General features: G+C 36.7%; 4 protein-coding genes across 7 annotated transcripts; all 4 read right to left on the bottom strand.

Annotated features, from left to right (window-relative positions):
• Window positions 1-6,613: 6,613 nt before the first annotated feature.
• On the bottom strand, window positions 6,614-8,069 carry LOC110819557 (alpha/beta-Hydrolases superfamily protein). Its single transcript, XM_022048802.2, has one exon. It carries the CDS (start codon window positions 7,727-7,729, stop codon window positions 6,764-6,766), a length of 966 nt encoding a protein of 321 aa, XP_021904494.1. The 5' UTR covers window positions 7,730-8,069; the 3' UTR covers window positions 6,614-6,763.
• Window positions 8,070-8,336: 267 nt separating this feature from the next.
• On the bottom strand, window positions 8,337-9,760 carry LOC110819415 (alpha/beta-Hydrolases superfamily protein). Its single transcript, XM_022048589.2, has one exon. It carries the CDS (start codon window positions 9,506-9,508, stop codon window positions 8,480-8,482), a length of 1,029 nt encoding a protein of 342 aa, XP_021904281.2. The 5' UTR covers window positions 9,509-9,760; the 3' UTR covers window positions 8,337-8,479.
• A 1,752-nt stretch (window positions 9,761-11,512) lies between these two features.
• On the bottom strand, window positions 11,513-14,505 carry LOC110819490 (Protein kinase superfamily protein). 4 transcript variants are annotated; one of them, XM_022048710.2, is made up of 2 exons: window positions 12,422-14,505; window positions 11,513-12,175 (listed from the first exon to the last, which is right to left on the bottom strand). In XM_022048710.2, exons 1-2 carry the CDS (start codon window positions 14,344-14,346, stop codon window positions 12,022-12,024), a joined length of 2,079 nt encoding a protein of 692 aa, XP_021904402.2. In that variant the 5' UTR covers window positions 14,347-14,505; the 3' UTR covers window positions 11,513-12,021. The 4 variants fall into 4 exon arrangements, with proteins under 4 accessions (XP_021904402.2, XP_021904403.2, XP_021904404.2 ...); XM_022048711.2 differs by having other exon boundaries at window positions 11,513-12,021; XM_022048712.2 differs by having other exon boundaries at window positions 12,082-12,221; window positions 12,422-14,504.
• A 1,593-nt stretch (window positions 14,506-16,098) lies between these two features.
• On the bottom strand, window positions 16,099-20,037 carry LOC110819556 (beta-galactosidase-like). Its single transcript, XM_022048801.2, has 15 exons — window positions 19,803-20,037; window positions 19,511-19,719; window positions 19,360-19,426; window positions 19,172-19,264; window positions 18,900-19,043; window positions 18,718-18,806; window positions 18,507-18,612; window positions 18,333-18,420; window positions 18,140-18,258; window positions 17,900-18,061; window positions 17,630-17,820; window positions 17,441-17,544; window positions 17,231-17,340; window positions 16,931-17,155; window positions 16,099-16,837 (listed from the first exon to the last, which is right to left on the bottom strand). Exons 1-15 carry the CDS (start codon window positions 19,956-19,958, stop codon window positions 16,235-16,237), a joined length of 2,466 nt encoding a protein of 821 aa, XP_021904493.2. The 5' UTR covers window positions 19,959-20,037; the 3' UTR covers window positions 16,099-16,234.
• Between the last annotated feature and the right edge of the window lie 200 nt (window positions 20,038-20,237).

Raw genomic sequence — 20,237 nt, 5'->3', positions numbered from 1 at the left:
CTAGTTTAGGGATTATTAGTGATACAGGATCAACATATGATTTAAAGCATACATTTAAGGTTTAGGAGTTGGTTTTTGAAGGCTCATTCATGTTGTTGTGTTTCTTGTCATCCTTTAATTGTTTCTTTTAATGAGAAATGATCTTACTTTGTATTACAGGTATCTTTTAATAATTAAGATATGTTCATTTTTTGAAAAGAACCTATAAACACATAAATAGAGATATTTAAGGGCTAAAGGCGTCCTTGTTGCATATACTCTAATACCTAAGTTAATTAAGTTACTTCATTAGGAAATTGCGAGATGAATAATAGGAAAAAAGTAAATTTTCATACAAGTTCAACGTCCCATATTTAGCATGATTAGATAGACATTACGTCAATGTTACATATAGTATGTGAATAAAAACTAAGTTCGTAAGAACTAAATGTATTAGATTTTATAGAATCTGTTGAATACAAAGACAGCTTAGTGTATATTTAAATAGCTAATTTACCTCGACACATGTTATCTTTTATATTTGTTAGAAGTGGTGGATAATAATAATATTATAGGTAAGATCTTATTTAAAATCAAATTGATAAACTTTCTATTGTTGATCTGTTTTATTATTGATACTCAAGAGGCTATTTAAAGCTAAAGATTACAGGAATTGTAGTTGTACACTGATAGACAAGTTTGAGTTGTAGTGAGAAGCTAATATAACAGAGGATTATTTGTAGAATCTTATCACAATGATATTTATAGTTATCCTTGATACTCCCTCTTAAGTTAGAGTATGAGGATTTTGAACGCCTAACTTGCTCAATAATGTATGAAACTGCTAGCATCCAAGAGCTTTGGTGAAAAGGTCTTCAAGTTGTTGAGAGGAGCGTAGGAATGAAGTAGAGATATTACCTGCCAAAAGTTGTTCCTGCACATAATGACAATCGACTTCGATATATTTTTTTCGTTCATGAAAGACCAGATTGGAAGCAATGTGAAGTGTGACCTGGTTATCACAGAAAAGCCGCATGAGTTGCTTGTGAAATACATCGAATAAAGCTAGAAAGGATTTAAGCTATGTGAGCTCACAAGTAGTAACAATGATAACACGATATTTAGCTTCAGCAGATGAGTGAGTCACAATAAGTTATTTCTTGGTCTTCCAAGAGATAGGTGAGACACCAAGATGCATAAAATAAATACACAATGAATGGCAAGTCAACGAATAAGCAATCTAATTGAAATCACAATATGCGAACAATTGCAAAAAGCTATTGGTGTTCATAAAAATTCTTTATCTTGGGGAGCCTTTGAGACAACGTAGTATGTGTAAAGCAGTATCCATATGTACTTGATATAACACATGAAGAAATTGAGACAAAATGTGGACCGAATAACATAAGTTAGGCCTCGTGATAATTAGAAATACCAAACAACCAACAAAGCGATGATATTGTCTAAGGTTAATGAGAAATGGACCAAATGCATAAGCCAAATAGTGATTCTGTTCCATGGGTATAAATGTTAGTTTGGCAGCAGTAAGGCCAGATTCCTGCAAGATATCCAATGTGTATTTACATTGGCACAAGAAAAGACCATTAGAATTACGTGCTACTTTGATACCGATAAAATATTTGAGGTTACTAGGTCCTTTATATGAAAATAAGCATTAAGATAATTCTTGAATGACTAACATGCTTGAGAGTTATTGCCTGCTAAGATGAGATCATCAACATATACAAACACTATTAAAAAAACATCCTTTTTGCGATATATAAACAAAGTGTGATTTGTATGGGATTGGTAAAAATCATAATGATGAAGATAATAAACAAGTTTAATGAACTAGTTGCAGGAAGATTGTCAAAGGCCATAGATAGACTTCCGCAGCCAGTAAACCTTATCTGGGTGATGGACAGAAAACCCAGGAGGCAACCACATATAAACCTCTTCATGAAGATCTACGTGCAAGAACGCATTATTGACATCTATTTGATGCAGCTCCCAACCTTTAGTAACAACAACAGCTAAAAAGACACAAACGTTTACCAACTTAGCTATATGATCAAAATTTTCATTGAAATCCAATTCTTCAACCTAATTATCACCACAGACTACCAATCGGGTTTTGTAGCATTCAATAGAACCATCAGAGTGATATTTGATTTTGTATACCCATTTACAACCAATCGACTTTTTACCTGGAGGGAGAGTCTTAAGTGTCCATGTACAAATTTTTTCAAGAGTATCAATCTTAGCACGGATGGCCTCGCATCATTTAGGATCCTGCATGGCTTCGAGGAAAGTTCAGGGTTCAACCCTAATGGAAACAATAGCAAGAAAAATCTTATGATTAGCAGAAAATTAGTCACATGAGACATAGTTAAGTAAAGGATATTGCATACCTGAGGAACCACCATGGGTAGAGATGAGTGGAGAGGGGTCTTTAACCTGTGCGGTGTAATAAACATAGTCCCAAAGATGAGACAAAAGATATCAAAAGCAATGGCCATGGCCCAGCATCTACATGGGCTGTTCGGGTAAAGCTGGTTGAGCATTCTGTTGGGACGTGTCTAAAAGTAAAATAAGAGGGGGTTCGACAATAGAAGATGATGTGGTGTTGGACAAGTGGTGTTGTAAGGACTGGACACAACTCCCCCTATTAGAGAGCTCAAGGAGACGAGATGGGAAATTGGCCGGTTTCAGTCAACATTGAATTGATGAGAGGCAGTGGATTATGTGAGAGACTGAGTAAGAGGTGCAGAACATGAGTACGGAAAAAAGTTTTCATCGAATACATCTTAGGACACAAAAATTTCATATGTTTTTAAATTCAATAATTTCCATCCCTTTTTTCCATGTGGGTACCCCAAAAACATACACCGACAACTTCGCGGTGAAAATTTATCATGGGAACTAGACTTGTGATGTGCGTAACACAAACAACCAAAAGTTCGGAGATGTGATAATGAAAGTGGTGAAGAAAATAATTTTCTGTGGGGGGTGAGACCATGTAGAACCGAAGTAGGAGTATAGTTAATTAAATGTACAACGGTAAAGATACATTCACCCTAAAATTCAATAAGAAGGCAAGCTTGAAAAAGTAAGGCTCGGGCAACGTTGAGGATATGTCGATGCTTGCGCTCGACACGACTATTTTGTCGGGGAGTGTCAACAAGGATAGTTTGATGGAGAATACCATTATCCACATAGTATTGTTTCATAGAATTAGAAGTAAACTCTAACCCATTGTCATTGTGAATAGTTTTTACCTTTTTATCAAACTGAGTATGAATCATGATACAAAAATTGCGTAACAAATGGCTAACTTCACTTTTATCACGCATCAAATATACCCAAATAGCACTACTTCAGTCATTAATAATAGTTAGAAAATGCCAAACACAACAAAAAGTAGAACTACGGTGTAGACCCCAAATATTATAATGAATCAATTCAAATATGTCTGTAGCACAACTAGTACTAAGAAGAAAGTTATTTCGAGTTTGTTTTACTCGACAACAAATATCATAAAGTTTATTCGGTGCATGCAAACTTAATTTAGAACCAGAAATAGGCAACATAGATAATGATTTAAGGGAGAGATGTCCCATCCGACGATGCCACAGTTCGTAGGAATTTTAGCCATGGATTGCATATGCTACCGCGTTGAAGACAGGTTTATAGATATAGACTCCATTCTACAGCTCAACTAATCCAATCAGGTTCCTCATGATGCAGTCCTGTAACAATGAGTGAAAGTCAGTAAATAGTCTAAATCACAAATTAATTTTTTAATAGAAGCAAGATTCACAGTAAAGTTGGGAACATATAGAACATATTGTAAAATAAATTCAGATTGTAAAATAATTGAGTCTTCCTTAATTGTTGAAGCTTGTTTCGTGTTGGATAATCTAACAAAGGATGGAGAGATATCATGAACATTATGTAACAAAGAGAGAGTACCCGGCATATGATGAGAAACCCCACTATCAATTATTCATTGCTCCTTATGTGCCTGCTTACCAGAAAGAAGGTTGGATGTAGATGAAGGTTCAATTAAAGTAAACAGTCGGTGGATTGGCTCGATGGTGAGACCAAGGATGGACGGAGCAGACTGGGCAGGATGCACAACATTTGTTGCTACTGGAGATGCATGCTCAGATGGAGTAACTTGGACTGCAACAGCAGATGGAATAGGTGGGGCTTAATAGGACGAGATGTTCTGTGCCCGTAACCATGACCTCTTCCCTTATTTTGGGAAGGAGATATACTAAGTCTTGTCCAGCACCAATCATAAGTATGTCCCTGGCATTGGCAGTAAATGCAAAAAGGTCTGTCGGAGAGTGATGGTGATGATGATGAAGATTGGGCCTTAATTGGGTGTAAGGTGTTTGACTGTACGACAAACCCAAATGCAGCAGAATTTTCATGAGCCTGCACAACAGACCTGTGACTTTCTTCCTGAGTGATCATGACATATACTTTATTTATATCATATAGAGGCTCTATGTTTGTAATCTGAGTGCGAATGGTACTATAGGATTCATCTAACCCCATTAAAAATTGATAGATTTTGAGATTATCAAACTAAGTGACAACTTTTGGACCTCTATCATGGTTACATGACTTTAAAAAAGAGATATTTGAAAGATTCTCCCATATACCCAAGAATTTTGTATAATAAGACATGACTGACGTACCTATTTATTTGCTAACAGTGAGATCAGACCATAATCTGTAGATTTTAGATTCATTTTTAATCGAGTAACGAGTTTTGAGGCAATCTCACATTATCTTAACATTGGTGAGACGAGATACAGTGGCACGAATAGGATCATTAAAAGAATTAGCTAACCAAAAACATAACATAGAACTGACAACATCCCAAACGATGAAATAAGAGTCAGTTATTACAGGCTTGGATATAGTTCTGTTGATGAAGCCGACTTTGTTTTGAGATTTCAAAGCCAAAAGGACAGTCTGCTCCCAAGAAAAATAGTTTTCACCTTTTAATTTTATTTGAGTCAAAATAGTACCTGGGTTAACTGATGGATGCAGGTAGTATAGTAAGGTGGGATCGGCGATGCACTGCATGGACATGGTGTGGTGATGCATATGGTCAACATGAGAGAGATGTGATGGAAGAATGGCAGCAGCTCCAGCAGCTTCAGGCTACGCGTCTGACGATCCTAGAAAAGACGATGCACAATGAACACTTGTGCAAAAGAGACGTGCCCACTGTGGAGAGAAAAATCATATTTTGTTGCACAGTGGCTCTGATACCATAATAAATTTTATATTGTTGATCGGTTTTATTATTGATACTTAAGAGGCTATTTAAAGCCAAAGATTACAAGAGTTGTAGTTTTATACTAATACACAAGTTTGAGTTGTAATGAGAAACTGATACAACAGAAGATTATCTACAGAATCTTATCACTCTAATATTTATAATAAAAATTGTTAAATTATTTAATAAAAAAAAATAAAGTTGATTCTAATAAGTTTAATAGGAAAAATATCTTACTCTAATTTTTTTTTTCACTATCATAAAGTATTATACAACTATTAATTATATGTCATTAATCCACTAATGTTGTTATTTTATCCAATATTAATTCATCAATAAAAGTATTTTTTTTCATAGACAATAGTATATAAATAAGTAAATGCTATAAATATTTTCTTTAAATCACATCTTTCGCTAAAAAAAGAGAAAATAATTGATACTTATTCATTCAGATTGTAGTGTATAACAAAATATATATATATATATCTTTATTCCGAAATCTTTTAAAAAAAGTTAAAATATATTGTAACAATGCATCTATTATAATTTTTACAAAGAATAATAAAAAAAAAAAGTATGCACATAAAAACTAAAGGAAAGTATAACATAAAATTAGAGCTCTCGCCCTATAGACATGTCCGTCCATCAATGAAAAAATAAATGCATATTGAATAATTCAATAAAATATTTTCCTTGGCTGCAATTTTGGTTGAATTTGTAACGGATGTGGGAAGAATATTCTTTTAGATATTTGTAACTTTCGGATTGATGAAAAAGTTGGTAATATATAAATATACTGTTTACATTTTCAATTTATTCAAGCGACTATTAATTTATAAATTATTATATTGTGATACAGAAATATTGAAGGGAATATTTTAATTACAAAGAATATTTATTTTTAATTTGATAACATAAATTTACACATGCGTTAAAGAAATCTGATTAAAAAGCAGAAAGGTCTTATTTTATATTTTCATTGGAAATTCTTTTATTTTTATAGAATTTTTATGTATAGAAAATAATAATATTTATATTATTTCTTATAAAATGGTAAAAAAAATAATAATAATAATAAAATCTTCTAAAATTAGAACATGTGCATAGAAAACACTGAAAATCTACTTTAATAAATCTATCAAATCCGCTTTTTTCTAATGCTAATATAGCCCATAGCCCGGTGAAAAAAGAGTATAAAATAAAATAAAAAAATATTTTGGACCAATTTTAGCCAAATAAACTGATAAACAAAATAACCCATAATATATATGTATTTATACAGGTGGTAAATATATATTGTGTGTGTGTGTATGTATTAATCTCCATCCTGCACGATGCATGCTTTTAATCTTAGACCCATAAATATTATAAAGAACCTGACCGTTTAATTCTTTTTTTTTTTTTTTAATTATATCTACTGCTAATACATATACATATATATATGAAAATGGTAAACAAAATTTTAATGAACAAAAAAAAAAAGAGTCATATGATAAATTCTCTCGTCAAATTAAGAAGCCGAGCAGCTCGTCGAGGGTCAATAGCCTCAATCCCATGGAACCCGGCGTCGTCAAACCGAGCGTCGACTCTAACTCCGAGCGCCACCAACATTTTAACAAACGCCTGCTGCCGGTCAACCATCGAGTCTCCGCCGTACCCTACGATAAGACATCGCCCTAGCGACGCCATCTTCTTCGTATGCGGCCCTTCGATCAACGGATTACAGTACCGATGATCCCGGTCAACCCCCGGCGGCAACGCCAGCTCCCACAACAGATCTTGTACTGCCAAAGGCATTAACGGGTCGTTGATATTCGCTATCTCGTTTCTCGTTCTGTTTTTCCCTCCAAACATGGGTTGATAGAATATACAGCCGCTGATTTTCATTGGGTTCAGATCGCAATCCAGTGTGCGTAACGCGGCGTTGAAAGCGATGTTGGCTCCGTTGCTAGATCCGAAGAGGTAGCACCTCGAGAAGTCTCCGTACTCTTTGAGCCAGGGTTCGCCATCTGGGGCAAGAGCCTGGTCCTTCACCCAAGTGATGGCGTCAATGGCGTCGTCGAACTGAGCTGGTAAACGATTCTCGGGGGCGAGCCGGTAGTTGACGGAAACGAGAATGACGGTGAGCTCACTGGCGGTCTGAGCGCAGGTCATGTGGTTTATGGCGGTGGTGGCGTCGTAAAGGGTCCACCCACCGCTGTTGTGGAAGTGGATGATGATGGGTAGACGAGCAATGGCGTTGTCGTTTGAAGGAAGATTGGTAGGTCTGAAAATGCGAGCGGTGACATCGGTTACTGGGCTAATGATAACGTCCTTGGAGGCGGCAGGCTCTCCCTGAGCTGGGTTAGGGTTGGCGGCAACTGATGGGACGTCGAAGAGGCGATTGCAGGTGCCATCAGTGTTCAAGACGATGTTGAGGTGGTCGTAAGGATCGATTTGAGCTTGCGACATGGTTAGGGTAATTTCCTAATGATCGATGATGATCTTGGTAATTTTTGGAGGGATGTAGAATGTTTTTAAGATCATAAACATGAGATTCTGAGTTTTCACTCTGCAACTTGTTTCTTTTTTTTTTTTTTTTTCTTAATTAATATATGTATTGAAGAGTATAGGGGGTGAATCTTTTTGGGGGCACGGCGTGAATTAGGGTTATTTTGAGCGGTCGAACACCCGAGTAGGAGAGTGAAGAGGGTTTGAGTCAACTGATTTGTCGGGTCAAATGGTCGTAATCATTGACGGCTGTTGTAATATCACTCCAAATGCATTTAACCACATAAATGTATATATATGACAAGATTCATATTTATTTCTAAGATCACAATGGGTTAGATGTTAGATTTAAAATATATATATATATTTTTTTTCTTCACTTATACAAACTTCAGAATTGGAGAGACTAAATGGCTCTCTCTCACTTGCTACTTTAAATGATTTCAATGCGTCCAAGTACGCATACCCTATAATACCATAAACCCCTTTTATATGAATGGGCGGCCCATCTAATACCATCACACCTCTCAATTCGACGCCGTTTTTATATATTTGTTTTAAACAAAACTACAAAACATATTTTCATTCCAAATAAGACTGATATCATAAAACAAAATGCTGAGGGTACGTACACAACTATAAAAATTAAAAACTTTTTTAACTGTTAAATTCATAATTATATTAAATTCAAAATAAATATACTAAAAATCTCTATATAGCTGATTGGGCTTTAACCCCACTGACATTGCAGCTCCCGCAAGCAGCTCTAATGAACTCCTTGAATCGCTCGTAAAGACCTCGGGCCCTAACCGGGTCAAACAGTTCCACCGCGTGAAAACCATCATAATCAAAGCGTGTCTCCACGTGCACCCCACGTGACTCCAGCATCTTCACCGCCTCCTTCTGCCTATCCAGCAGTGGGTCCCCTCCATACCCCGTCACCAAGCATCTCTGTAGCCGTCCGATCTTCTCCCCACACGATCCACCGTCGCACGCCATTGGATTGGAAAACTCGTGATCACGGTCAGCTCCGTCCGGCAGCGCAAGCGACCACAGCAGATCATTAGCGGGCAACGGGAGAATCCGGTCGTTGACGAACCTCATCTCTGACTCCGTCCTCTCGACCCCACCGAAGTAAGGCTGATTCAATATCAGCCCTGCGATTTGCAGAGGAGACAGGTCCACGTCGACCGCACGTAAGGCTGCATGGTACACCATGTTCCCGCCCGCACTGCTCCCCATCAAGAAACACTTGGAGAAGTCCGCGTGATCCCTCAACCACGAATCACAGCCGTCGATGTCCATCGCCTGGTTGCGGACCCACATGACGGAGTCAACGGCGTCATCGTACGCCGCAGGGAGGCGGTGTTCGGGGGCCAGTCGATATTCAACGGACAGGATGAGAGCTGAGATCTGAGCGGCCATTTGAATGCAGGATTCGTGGTAAGGTAACGAGGCAACGCTGAAAAGGACAAAGCCGCCGCCATGGAAGAAGATTATAAGAGGGAGCTTAGTGTTTGGAGGGATGTTTTTAGGCATGAATAAGCGAATGAAGGTGTTGTTGGCATGGTTTAGAGGGATGTCTTTTGAGAGGGTGAGTAGGGTTGAGTCGGAATCGGAGGGTTGCACGTTTGGAGTATGGTTGTACCGATTGAAGGAGCCATCTGGGTTTAGTGTAATTTTGAGGAACTCGTTGGGAATTGAAGAATCAGATGGTGCAATTGGGGTGTTGTCTGCCATGGCGGAGAGAGAGCGAGAGAAAGAGACTTAAGAAATTTGGGTACTGAGATGGGAAGAGGATGGTGTTAAGAATGGTTTTTGGTTAGGAATATTATAATAGCCCTTTATATACAAATTTTTGAAGTCCAAAAAGAGAAATATCATTTAATCAGATTTACTTCCGCTCTTAATTCACTTCTGTTTTAGCAAGTAGAAACTAGTGTTTGAGAGGGGAGAAGAAAGGAGGGAAATTGGAAATGGTGGTCCAACTTTTTCAGGTGTAGTAATAATGATAATAATTAGGGTGGGTGGTTGGTTGGAGTATCTCCTTTGGTATTTGGGCTTGTGGAAGATTTTAAGCCAACTCAAATGATCTTTAGAGGATAAGAGGCAATTATAATGCGCTTCATATATACGTATACATATATATGAGGAGTCAGATAGATTTACAAATAAAATGTAATCAGTTCATTTATGTAAAAATTTCACAAATATGCTCGTATTTGTTTACGTTTTTAATAACCACCGTTATCTTGGTGGACGATCCTTTTATCGTATCGTAGACGGGTTTTAAGTAGATAGACTTAATAGCATTTAGCGGATTGTTGATCTCAATTTGAAGTAGTTGAAAACTCCCATAAATGATTTTTGTCGGGAATAGAGGATGTTAATTAAGGGAATTAAAATATTATAATAGTACTTAATATAATAATTAAAGAAAATAAGTAGGATAAATTTGTTTGCCCGATTTAAGTATGGAAAACCAATTTGAATTTTTAATTTATAACTTCACATATTTATTAAACCAATTAAAAAGTAAAAGTAGAGAGAATGATAGTGAAAATAGAAAGTGAGTTTAAAATAACATTTTATTATTCGAAATTTTTTTATTGTTTACTTCTTCCTTGCAGACAATTGAAGTAAGAAGAAGAAGAAGCAGAAGAAGGTTAAAGATGAGGCGAATAGACTGGATTCAGATCCACAAGACACGCACCGTCAAGTGTTTATCTGAAGCCCAAAATCATTTTGCTTGCACTCTCTGGCTGATTTTAATTAATTCTCTGCGGCCACTTACCCGCAATTATATCATACATACAAAAATAAATCTGGAAGCTTTAGAATAGAAATTCATTACTATCGGGTGAATGATTGGTAGAAGGGGCCAATGCTGAAACTGATATTCAATGTGTTACTGTTACTTCACTGAAATTATAGCAGCCCCCCCACCCCCCCCTTAAAGGAGTATTCAAGTTCCCTAAAAAAACAGAACGAGAACAGAGACAGAATTCACAGACCGTAGAGCTTAAATTCAGGGTATAAAAGAAACCATGTAAGTGGTTCAATGAGCATTAAAGCCGCTGATATAGTGTGGAGCTTTATGGACGGTATCAGAAAACAATTCATGAAGCTTCAGAAAGAACATCTACAAAACATACTATGCAGCAGATAAATGTTCCAGGTAAACAAATGAGCTATTAAAGATTTTGTGTGAGAATTAAAAAGATATGAGGCAGACGAATCCTAAATTCAATAACTATTTTTCAAACTATTTTTGTAGGATTTTCTTCTCGAAATCTACATTTACTTCCAATTAGAGAAATAATCTAAAATGACACAGCAGAACTGAGGCAATTTGTTTCAAGTTTCACTTCTAATTTCGAGCATGTTGTCACGGCCTGAGCTCACAAGGAAAAGAATAGACCCGGAAACAGAGTAAATTCGCAAGATTTTTCTGTTAGATTGTGGGCTTGATTTTTCCGGAGGAGCACATATAGGTCTATAATCCAGTCTTTCAATCATGATGAGTAGTAATAAAATAAAAAAATCTATCTGTTCTCAGAATTCTTGCCGGGTATCCTGTCTTCTTCCTATTTCTCCATTCTATTCTCTTTCTTTCTTACACTCTTAAGCCGTAACTGGGTGCATGTTAAAGATTCTTGACACATGCCAAATTTAATTATTTTGCAAAGAAACACTAAGTACCCAATATTTATTTAGTGTAGTCTATTCTACGTGAGAAATATATAACTGAATTCACCATGTATTATAGATTGGAGAGTAGAAAATTCTAAATCCCGTTCAGAACCTAATTTCAATAGTTTCTAAAGGACGCCCTACCCTTCACGAATCTCGCATATTGCTCCCCCTCATATTTCTGGATAAAAGATGTATACACATATGGGAGCTGACGGGAAAAACGACTAGTGTATACAATAACATACTTTCTGGAAAAGGTTCTTCTTTCTTTTTGAGGGTAACTTTATAGAACAGGTTAAACAACTACATGACAATATCTGTGTACATTATATCACTTTTCTTCCACTATCTCCCCCCACTCCCTCTCAATCTGCGCGTGTAAGGGTGTTCATGCCTGTGGGCATCAGGGTTTCATATGACCCATATCATTATCCAATATGACAAACTGGGACCAAGATTTTCTCCATCTTTACTGAATTCCATGTCACTTTAGCACGTAAATCATATTACCTTTCGAAAGGTAGCAGACAACAATAAAGGATATATCTTCCGGGCCCCTAAGGTGCAAAAGTCATGCAAAGCAAACATGTCAGCCGAGGCCCCTCTTCACGACAAAAGTAAACTTGTTTGTGAAGCCTCGTTGGGTTGGCTTCAACACAGGGAAAAGTTGAAAAAGCAGCGTCTATCAAACGTTCAAGTTTATCCCTGATTCTGGGATTCCCAATAACCAAACATGTCCAAGAATCAAAATTCAAAACTGCAAGAGTAAAGAAGAGTCTTTCCTAAACATAAAACCATTGCAAAATGAGATGGAAAACATGAAAAATGCAATTACCTCCTTCCATTCTTGCAAACGTGTTATACGAAAGATAATGCTAATCACAAATTACCTACAGAGCTACAATAGTACAAATTCTACAGTCAATCAAAACTTAAGAGAAAACTCCGTAAACTCACCGTGCCCTCTTCCGAGATTTAAAAGGGAAATTCGTGGGTGGAGACGGTGAGAACTCAATTGGCAAATGGGGAGGCTCGGCCTCGCCAGAGAGCATCCCAACAATTTCTTTCATCGTGGGCCGTTTCTCCGGTGATCTTTGCAAACAAAGTAGTGCAATTGTAATGCAGAGCAATGCCTGATCTTTATCTAATGAATCTATGGAAGGATCAATAAGATCCAAAAGCCTGCCGTTATAGGCAAGTTGCCTAGCCCAAGATATCAAATTAGCCCTTTCGAATTCGGACATTGGTGATGCCGTTACTTGCAGGGGCCTCCTCCCTGAAACTAAAACCAAAAGCAGGACTCCAAAGCTATAAACATCACACTTCTCTGAGAGTACACCACCACCTCCATATTCGGGAGCGATGTAACAAACGGTTCCTCTCATGCTCGGCGTGCTACTAACACCACCGCTTTTGGGTATGTCTGAATTTGCCCAATCCTGACTATTTCTTCTCCCATTCCTCAATTCGCCGCTAAACCCATCTAGCCACCAGTCAATGCTGCTTCTACTGCTCTTGCTCTTCTTCTTCTTCTTCCTCTCTTGCGCAGATTCCTCATCTTTTTGCCACCAAAACTCAGCGCTACCAGTCGAATTAAGCGCTCTTTTCTTCTTTTTCTTGGTGAGTTCTTCGCAGAACTCTTCCTTCCACCATTCCCTTGGCTTCCTATTCTTCTCTTTCTTTCTAACCTTTTCCTTCTTCTGTTCAATTTTCGAGGTCAGCCCACCATTATCCACAGAACTAGTGGATGCAACCCATTCGTTTTTGGGTGTCTCTTTCTTTATCTCATTCCCAATCCACTCCACCACGTAGTCCTTCACTCTGCCTGACTCAGACTCACCTCCATTATCCTGTTTCCACCACCAATCTCTCCTTGAACCCCACTTTTTACCACCACCGGAGATCAAGTCTTTGCCACTGTCAACACTAAACTTATCAAAACAGCCCTCGGATATACTCCCCTTCTCCAAACCCACCTCCGGTGAGACACCCGCAACTGTCTCCGGCGACGCCTCCGAATCGACTACCCTAATCACGCAACTCTCCGGCGACTGATCAACAACATCATATCCAGTCATCACACTATCCGTCTCCTCCAAAATCGACCCATTATCTTCCACACCTTCCTTCTTCCTTTCCTCCATAACATTTAAATCCTCGCTCTTCACTCTCGCCAGTCCGAAATCCCCAATCTTCGCCTTGAAATTAGCATCTAGCAGAATGTTGCTGGGCTTGATATCACTGTGAATAACCGGAGGATCGCAGCAGTGGTGAAGGAACTCAATACCCCTAGCCACATCTGCGGCAATAGTAAACCTTTTGTTCCAGTCCATCAGCTCTTCGCATTTCCGATCCAACAACGCATCCTGCAAACTCCGGTTTTCCATGAGCTCGTAAACGAGGATAAATCTGCGGCCACGGTGATCCGAGGAGAAGCCGAGAAGGGAAACAATGTGAGGGCAGTTGAGAGAGTAAGATAAGGAGAGTTCGTTGTGAAACTCACGCTCCCCTTGAAGTGAGCCCGAGGAAGAATCCATGACCTTGACAGCGAGGGACTGCGACGAGGAAGGCAAAACGGCTTTATAGACAGAACCGAAACCTCCATGGCCAAGCCGGTTGGAAGGAGCAAAGGAGTTAGTGGCTCGACGGAGGAGAGAGTAAGAGAATCTTCGGCATTGCTGGTGGTTTGGGGACTTGATGATGAGGTCAGAGGGAGCCGTGCGGTTGCGGGAGAGCTTGCGGTAGAGAAGAAAAACGAAGAGAACGAGCAGAGCTAGGGTTAGCGTCACTATCCCGGCGAGAAGCGGCGGGAGGGTGTGAAAATGGTTCCGGTGATGATTCTGCGAATACGCCACCGGCGGAGGTGAGGCTCGTGATGGCATTTCCGTTAATAAGAAGGAAACAGAGGCGAGAAGTTACAATTTCATAAAACTAAGCTAGATGGTGAATTGACTGAGAAAGTCTGTTTATTATTCTGCTGGGCTGAGTGTTCTTCAACACTGCAGTGTAGGAGTAGGGAAGAGGAGACTTTTTATTCTGAATTTTCTTTTTAAATATTTCTAATTTTATTCCTGTGATACCAGGCTACCAGTAAAGGATAAGGGAAATTTCGGATGACAGGCGAGGGGTTCCTCGATCCTCATACGTGGCAGCTTCTGGTTGGTAACGTTATAGTCGTTAGTATCACTGTCTTGTGACTGTAGCTTAATTTGAATTTGGCGAAGACTGTTGAGATTGTTATTAGGTTGTTTGTTGTTGAGGGAGTGTGAATCTCACGCTACTTTCGAAGCGTGTCTGATCACGTGGTTTTTTTGGCGGAGTTCGCCGCGAGCGTGAACTGGGGAGATGCAGCGAACGCGCCTGGTATTAGCGTGGGAAAGCATACCGGTCTATTTTTGTTTTGTTCTGTTTGTTTGTTTTTCATTTCTTCAAACCCTAATAATTGTTTTTTTATTGGTTTGTAAAGTTAGAACTGACAGCGCAGTGTCACGTTAGCAGACGCCAGCAATTTTATTTATTTATTAGCTTCTTATTATTATTATTATTAAAGTTCTATGATGGGGTGTTTGACCTGTGGCATGTTGTTACTTATTAGTATTTATTATGAAATAAAATAGAGATTTGAATTATAACATGAGCATTTTTTTACGAATATTATTTTACTGTAAAAATATTCGATTTGGAAGTTCTTGAGTCAATTTTATATTTTTATTTAAAATATAATAATAACTTACTATTCTAAGCCTTTAAAATATGAGTTTTTTTTTCTTTTTTTTTTATAGTTTTAATTCAACATACATTTAAATAAGTAAAAATATTAAATAAACTGTAGTTTAACAAGTTATCTATTTATTATATTTGGTTGACATAGTTAACCAATGGATTTAGTTCTTTAATATTTTGAAATTTATATAATTATATTTAAAAAATAAAATTCAGTTTTATTAATTAATATTATCACACCATCTGTTATATCTTGAAGAAAATTCAAGAAACAAATCAAATATTGATTAAAACCAAAATGTATGAGAAAACAAAATAGTAATGCATGGTAGGTAGTTTGGAAGAGTCTTTCTTTTTCCTTTACATGCAAATGTCTTTTATTGGGTAGGCTTAGAATACCTAGGAACGGAAAAGCTAGGTACCACATCTACTCTTATAGATATTATCTGTATCTGTATATATCATCCACCAACATACATACATACATACATATAATATATATATATATATATATTTGAGGGGTGGGGGGCATATTAGTAATTTTAGGGAGAAGATTTTGAGATATTATGATAGTGGGCTTCGTAAAGGGAATCTAATAGTACAAAAAAAAAAAAAAATTAAAGGAGAGAAAATAGATTAGACTTTTTGTTTATTATAGTTTTGGAAGAAGAGTTTAAATAATAAAAAACAAGAGAATGGTGACTGAGATCATGTGAGTCCCACTCCCACTAATAAAATAAGAGTGTTATTTTATTTTATTTTTTTTGAAGAAAAAAATTTAAATATATATAAAATTACATTTAAATTTATTGGGTAATTTTTTAACACACGATTACAAGAAAAATAGTTAGTATGAATTACTGAAACCCATCTGGATCATTAAGTAAATTCCGGGACAAGAAAACTTTGATCAGAACTTATTATCATTATGTTGAAAGGCTATTACATTAATGAATGAGAAACTCCTTCTAATAAAAATAAATTCAATTAACTAAGTTATACAACGAAAAAAAAATTCTAATTAAGAAATACTAAACAATAAGCATCCTAACAAGTGACTTCAACTGCAAATTTATTGACTGGTGCATCCACACAACTGGGCGATCCAAACCAGTCCTGAGAAACTTGAAGAGAGCAAGACTCCTTTCCAACACATTGAGATTCAACAATGGCGACACCATCTGTAACACTGTCACAACTAGCCTTCTCAAATGCTCCACAAACACCTTGTGGATTCCCGAAACTTGCAAACCGAACTCCAGAAATCGGTCGACCGTGACATGACAACCCAACCGTGTTACCTTCAGACACAGTACCACAAGCTGACCCGACCACGACGGTCTGAAAATTTACTAGCCAAGGATTCCCACTAAATTCTTCGAATAAGACAATTGTATTCACATCTTTGTCGATGAACGAGCGAGGTACGTGGTAATATCTTTGAGTTGGTTGACCGCAATTAGATGCACACTTGTCTCCATCGTACGAACCACGGTAATCACAAACATCATTGCTGCAACCTTCTTCGTCCGCAATGAAGCTTGGCCAGTATCGGCCAATGCTGTGTCCATTGATCCAAGCTTCGCCTTTGCCCAGTCCTTGTAAATCTACAACTACTGGGTCTGTTCCCAGAGGAGCTTTAAAGCTAGCCTGATGATGATACATCATATATGTATATATATATATATGAGGAGAAAAATAACAAAATGATATAAAATAATTTTATGTATTATGTATTATTACCTTGTACCAAGTCATATTTCTATTGACAGGAACATTTTGTGATGACCATTTGACATTTTTACAATCTGGGTTGAAAATTTCATTGTTCATGCCATTCAAACCAATCTTGTAACTCCACTTGTTAGAAGACAAATCTTTGATAATTGTTTCATCTCCCTTGCGACCAACAATTTCAACAGGCCCAGGCACACCAGCTTGTGTCAAATCGAACATTGGACCATAATTCTATACTCGTAATTAAACGAATTAGTTAGTTTAATTTTGAAAATTATAAAATTAATAGTAATTAGTGTTTGGTACCTGAAAACCAACAGTGGCACTAAGGAGGGCGATCTTATTAAGTCCAAGAGATAATTTAACTTCCTTCTCAAACACATAGTTGAATACATTATATTTGCCCCATTGAGAACCTGCAAAATCAAAGTTAATTAATTCAACCAATACATAAATTTTTTTAATTCTATGTATCAAGAAATCTAATAATGTCCTAAAAATTGATAATTTACTTACCAAGATATTTTCCATTAACGTAGGCATGAAGAATTTGGCCACTGCCATTGACGCGGAGTGTCATGTTGTCACTCCAAACCGGATCATCATTCCCAAGTTTTACACTGTTTAAAATAATTTAAAGAATAATTACGCATACTAAAGTTATGTGAAATTATGGATTTAGCAAGTAAATAAAAATACACACACCTTGTCATATACCACAAATAGTCACTGGTATCATTAGCCATTTCTTTTTGATCGACAATTTGTTGAGCAACAACTTGACCCTTGCCTCGAACAATAGTATCATGAGTCATCTCGGACCTCCACATCCATTCAAGACTACTTGGATGCGCTTCATTAGGTTTCTTAACCATCACAGATGTTTGAACATTCACCTGAAATACATGTAATTTAATTACGTATTTTTACAAAAATTATATATTTTAAAAGTACAAGTAATTTAAAGAAAATTACCTTTGCGGTATTGAAGGCTACAGTTTTGCAGTCAGTAAGAATGCTAACAGACCATGCAGGAACAACATAATCAACATCTCGGAAGTTGACTGTTGCATCGCTGCTCTCATTTGCATTTCCCAGAAAGCAACTCGAGGCTTCTTCGGTGGCATAAGTAGTGGCCTGTAAATTTTTATATCTTATAAGTAATTACAATTCTTTTGGAGAAATTTTTTTTAAAACGAAAAAAAAAAAACTTACAGTGACAGAGGATCCGAAATCCAAAGTGGAGATATTTCCATAAGTCAAAGTTTTCTCCATTGACTTCAACACAGAATGAAGTTGCTTCAAGTGGCCCCACTTGGGTTGGTTCAAGTTACCTATTGGCAACATAATTAAGTTAAAAGACAGAAAATTACCGTATTCATCAGACAGTAAAAGAAAAGAAAATTACCGTATTCATCAAGAGGTGCATTGTAATCGTATGAAGTAGTGATGTACGGACCGCCAGCAGTTCTACCGAAATTGGTACCACCGTGATACTAAAAGAATAATTAAAAATAAATATTTAGAATTGAGCTTATAGTTTGAAATAAATAAGTAAATTTATTTTTATAAATCCAATTACCATGTAGTAATTTTGGAAGGTTCCACCGGTTTGGAAAAATCTTGCAACAGAATAGGCAAGATCCTCAGCAGTTCTAAATGGGTCTTTCCCGCCCCAGCTTTTAAACCTGATAAAATACCCATAATTTTGATTAATTAATTAATTAATCAGAAATCTTGTATAATTAACGAGATTATATATATATATATATTTTTTAATAAAAAAAACTCACCAGCCTGTCCAGTTTTCTGTCCACATTTTAGGGCTGGTGGGATTCTTTGGAGTGTATGAATCACAATAAAAGCCATTGCATGTCTCTATCTGTTGATTAATAATCAAATTAGAAATTTATAATCATTAATAATTTTATAAGTAAACATATATACATATATATATAATAGAGGAAGAAATTACCATAGACTCTGGAGCATCGGTTTGTTGGCACATTAACCATGGAACTCCAATGTGAAGGGAGTCAGCCATATTTGCACACCAGTCAATGTAAACTTTGCCAGCATCTCCATAAGAAGACATCACATTCCCATATTCATTCTCAATCTGAAAACAAATTATTAATATTATCATTACGCAGTTTTTTATACTCACAAAAAAAGTTTGAATGATAAAAAAAATTTGTAAACATATATAAATATAGCGTACATATATATATATATATATATATATACCTGGGCTAAAATAACGGGTCCTCCTTGTGATGCAAACAACTTCTCTTTTTTAAGCATATCAACTATCAAAGTTGTAAAATTCTGCATCTCATTCTGAAAATATTGCATTAAATAAAGAATTAGAGACAATTAATGAATAATAAAAGTATAAGATACAAGTAAAGCAAGTGATGAGATGATGAGTTTACCATGTACACATTGTTTGCTGTTCGAAACTGAATTCCAGGCATGTTGTGCAACCAAACAGGAAACCCTCTGTTGATAACCGCAAACAAATATCCCAGATTACACCATACGTACGTACAGTAAAATAAACTAGCTAAGGTTTAAAGAAGATACCCATAATTCCATTCAGCACAAACATAAGGACCAATCCGGACAACTGAATAAAGTCCTTCTTGTTGAATCGTTTTGATAAATCTCACTAAATCAAGATCGCCATCGAAGTTATATTGACGGCGCTGGGGTTCATGGACATTCCAGAACACGTATGTCTCGATAGCATCGAGTCCGCCTTCTTTTGCTTTCTTTATCAAATCTGGCCACATCTGCAAATACAATTTAAATTACATACGTTAAGTTTATTTACGTTATGATCAATTAAAACAAATAAAAATAAAATACCAATTACCTGTGCAGTGCTTCTTGGATAGTGAATCGACCCAGATAATAAAATTTTACGTCGACCGTCGATCGTGATGGCTCTTCCATCGTGAGCAACTTGAATGCCGTTAACACAAACAATGGAAAAAAGAAGAATCAAACATAAAGTTTTGAGAAGCGACATCTTTTGCTGCGTTGATAAAAAGCTATTGTTCTTATGGTAATAGTGCCCTAAAACCCTCGTTATTTATAGAAATAATTCTAAAGAAATCGAGATAAAAACGAATTTAACTTCTTAAAAATTCAAATCCGACTTGATATCTTCTTAACTACATTATACTTATCAGAGTCGGATTACAGTTCATCTTAATATTTTTTTTTTTCCAAAGTTTTTCTTTTTTTTTCGAAAAGATAATTACTCTAATTAGAGTTTATCTATCAACCAACTTACTTCGCACATATT

Source organism: Carica papaya, chromosome 5, assembly GCF_054855325.1.
Source record: "Carica papaya isolate Zhongbai chromosome 5, ASM5485532v1, whole genome shotgun sequence".
NCBI lineage: Eukaryota > Viridiplantae > Streptophyta > Magnoliopsida > Brassicales > Caricaceae > Carica > Carica papaya.
This window is presented reverse-complemented; position numbering and strand designations above follow the sequence as displayed.

Bases quoted from the DNA above. Each gene is read 5' to 3' on its own strand.
- LOC110819557 (XM_022048802.2), bottom strand. From the start codon at position 7,729: ATGTCGCAAGCTCAAATCGATCCTTACGACCACCTCAACATCGTCTTG.
- LOC110819415 (XM_022048589.2), bottom strand. From the start codon at position 9,508: ATGGCAGACAACACCCCAATTGCACCATCTGATTCTTCAATTCCCAAC.
- LOC110819490 (XM_022048710.2), bottom strand. From the start codon at position 14,346: ATGCCATCACGAGCCTCACCTCCGCCGGTGGCGTATTCGCAGAATCAT. The intron at 12,176-12,421 runs GTGAGTTTACGG...TGGGAATCCCAG, and splicing joins AAATCTCGGAAGAGGGCACG to AATCAGGGATAAACTTGAAC.
- LOC110819556 (XM_022048801.2), bottom strand. From the start codon at position 19,958: ATGTCGCTTCTCAAAACTTTATGTTTGATTCTTCTTTTTTCCATTGTT. The intron at 19,265-19,359 runs GTAAACTCATCA...CAATATTTTCAG, and splicing joins CAGCAAACAATGTGTACATG to AATGAGATGCAGAATTTTAC. The intron at 18,259-18,332 runs GTAATTTTCTTT...TGTTGCCAATAG, and splicing joins TGCACCTCTTGATGAATACG to GTAACTTGAACCAACCCAAG.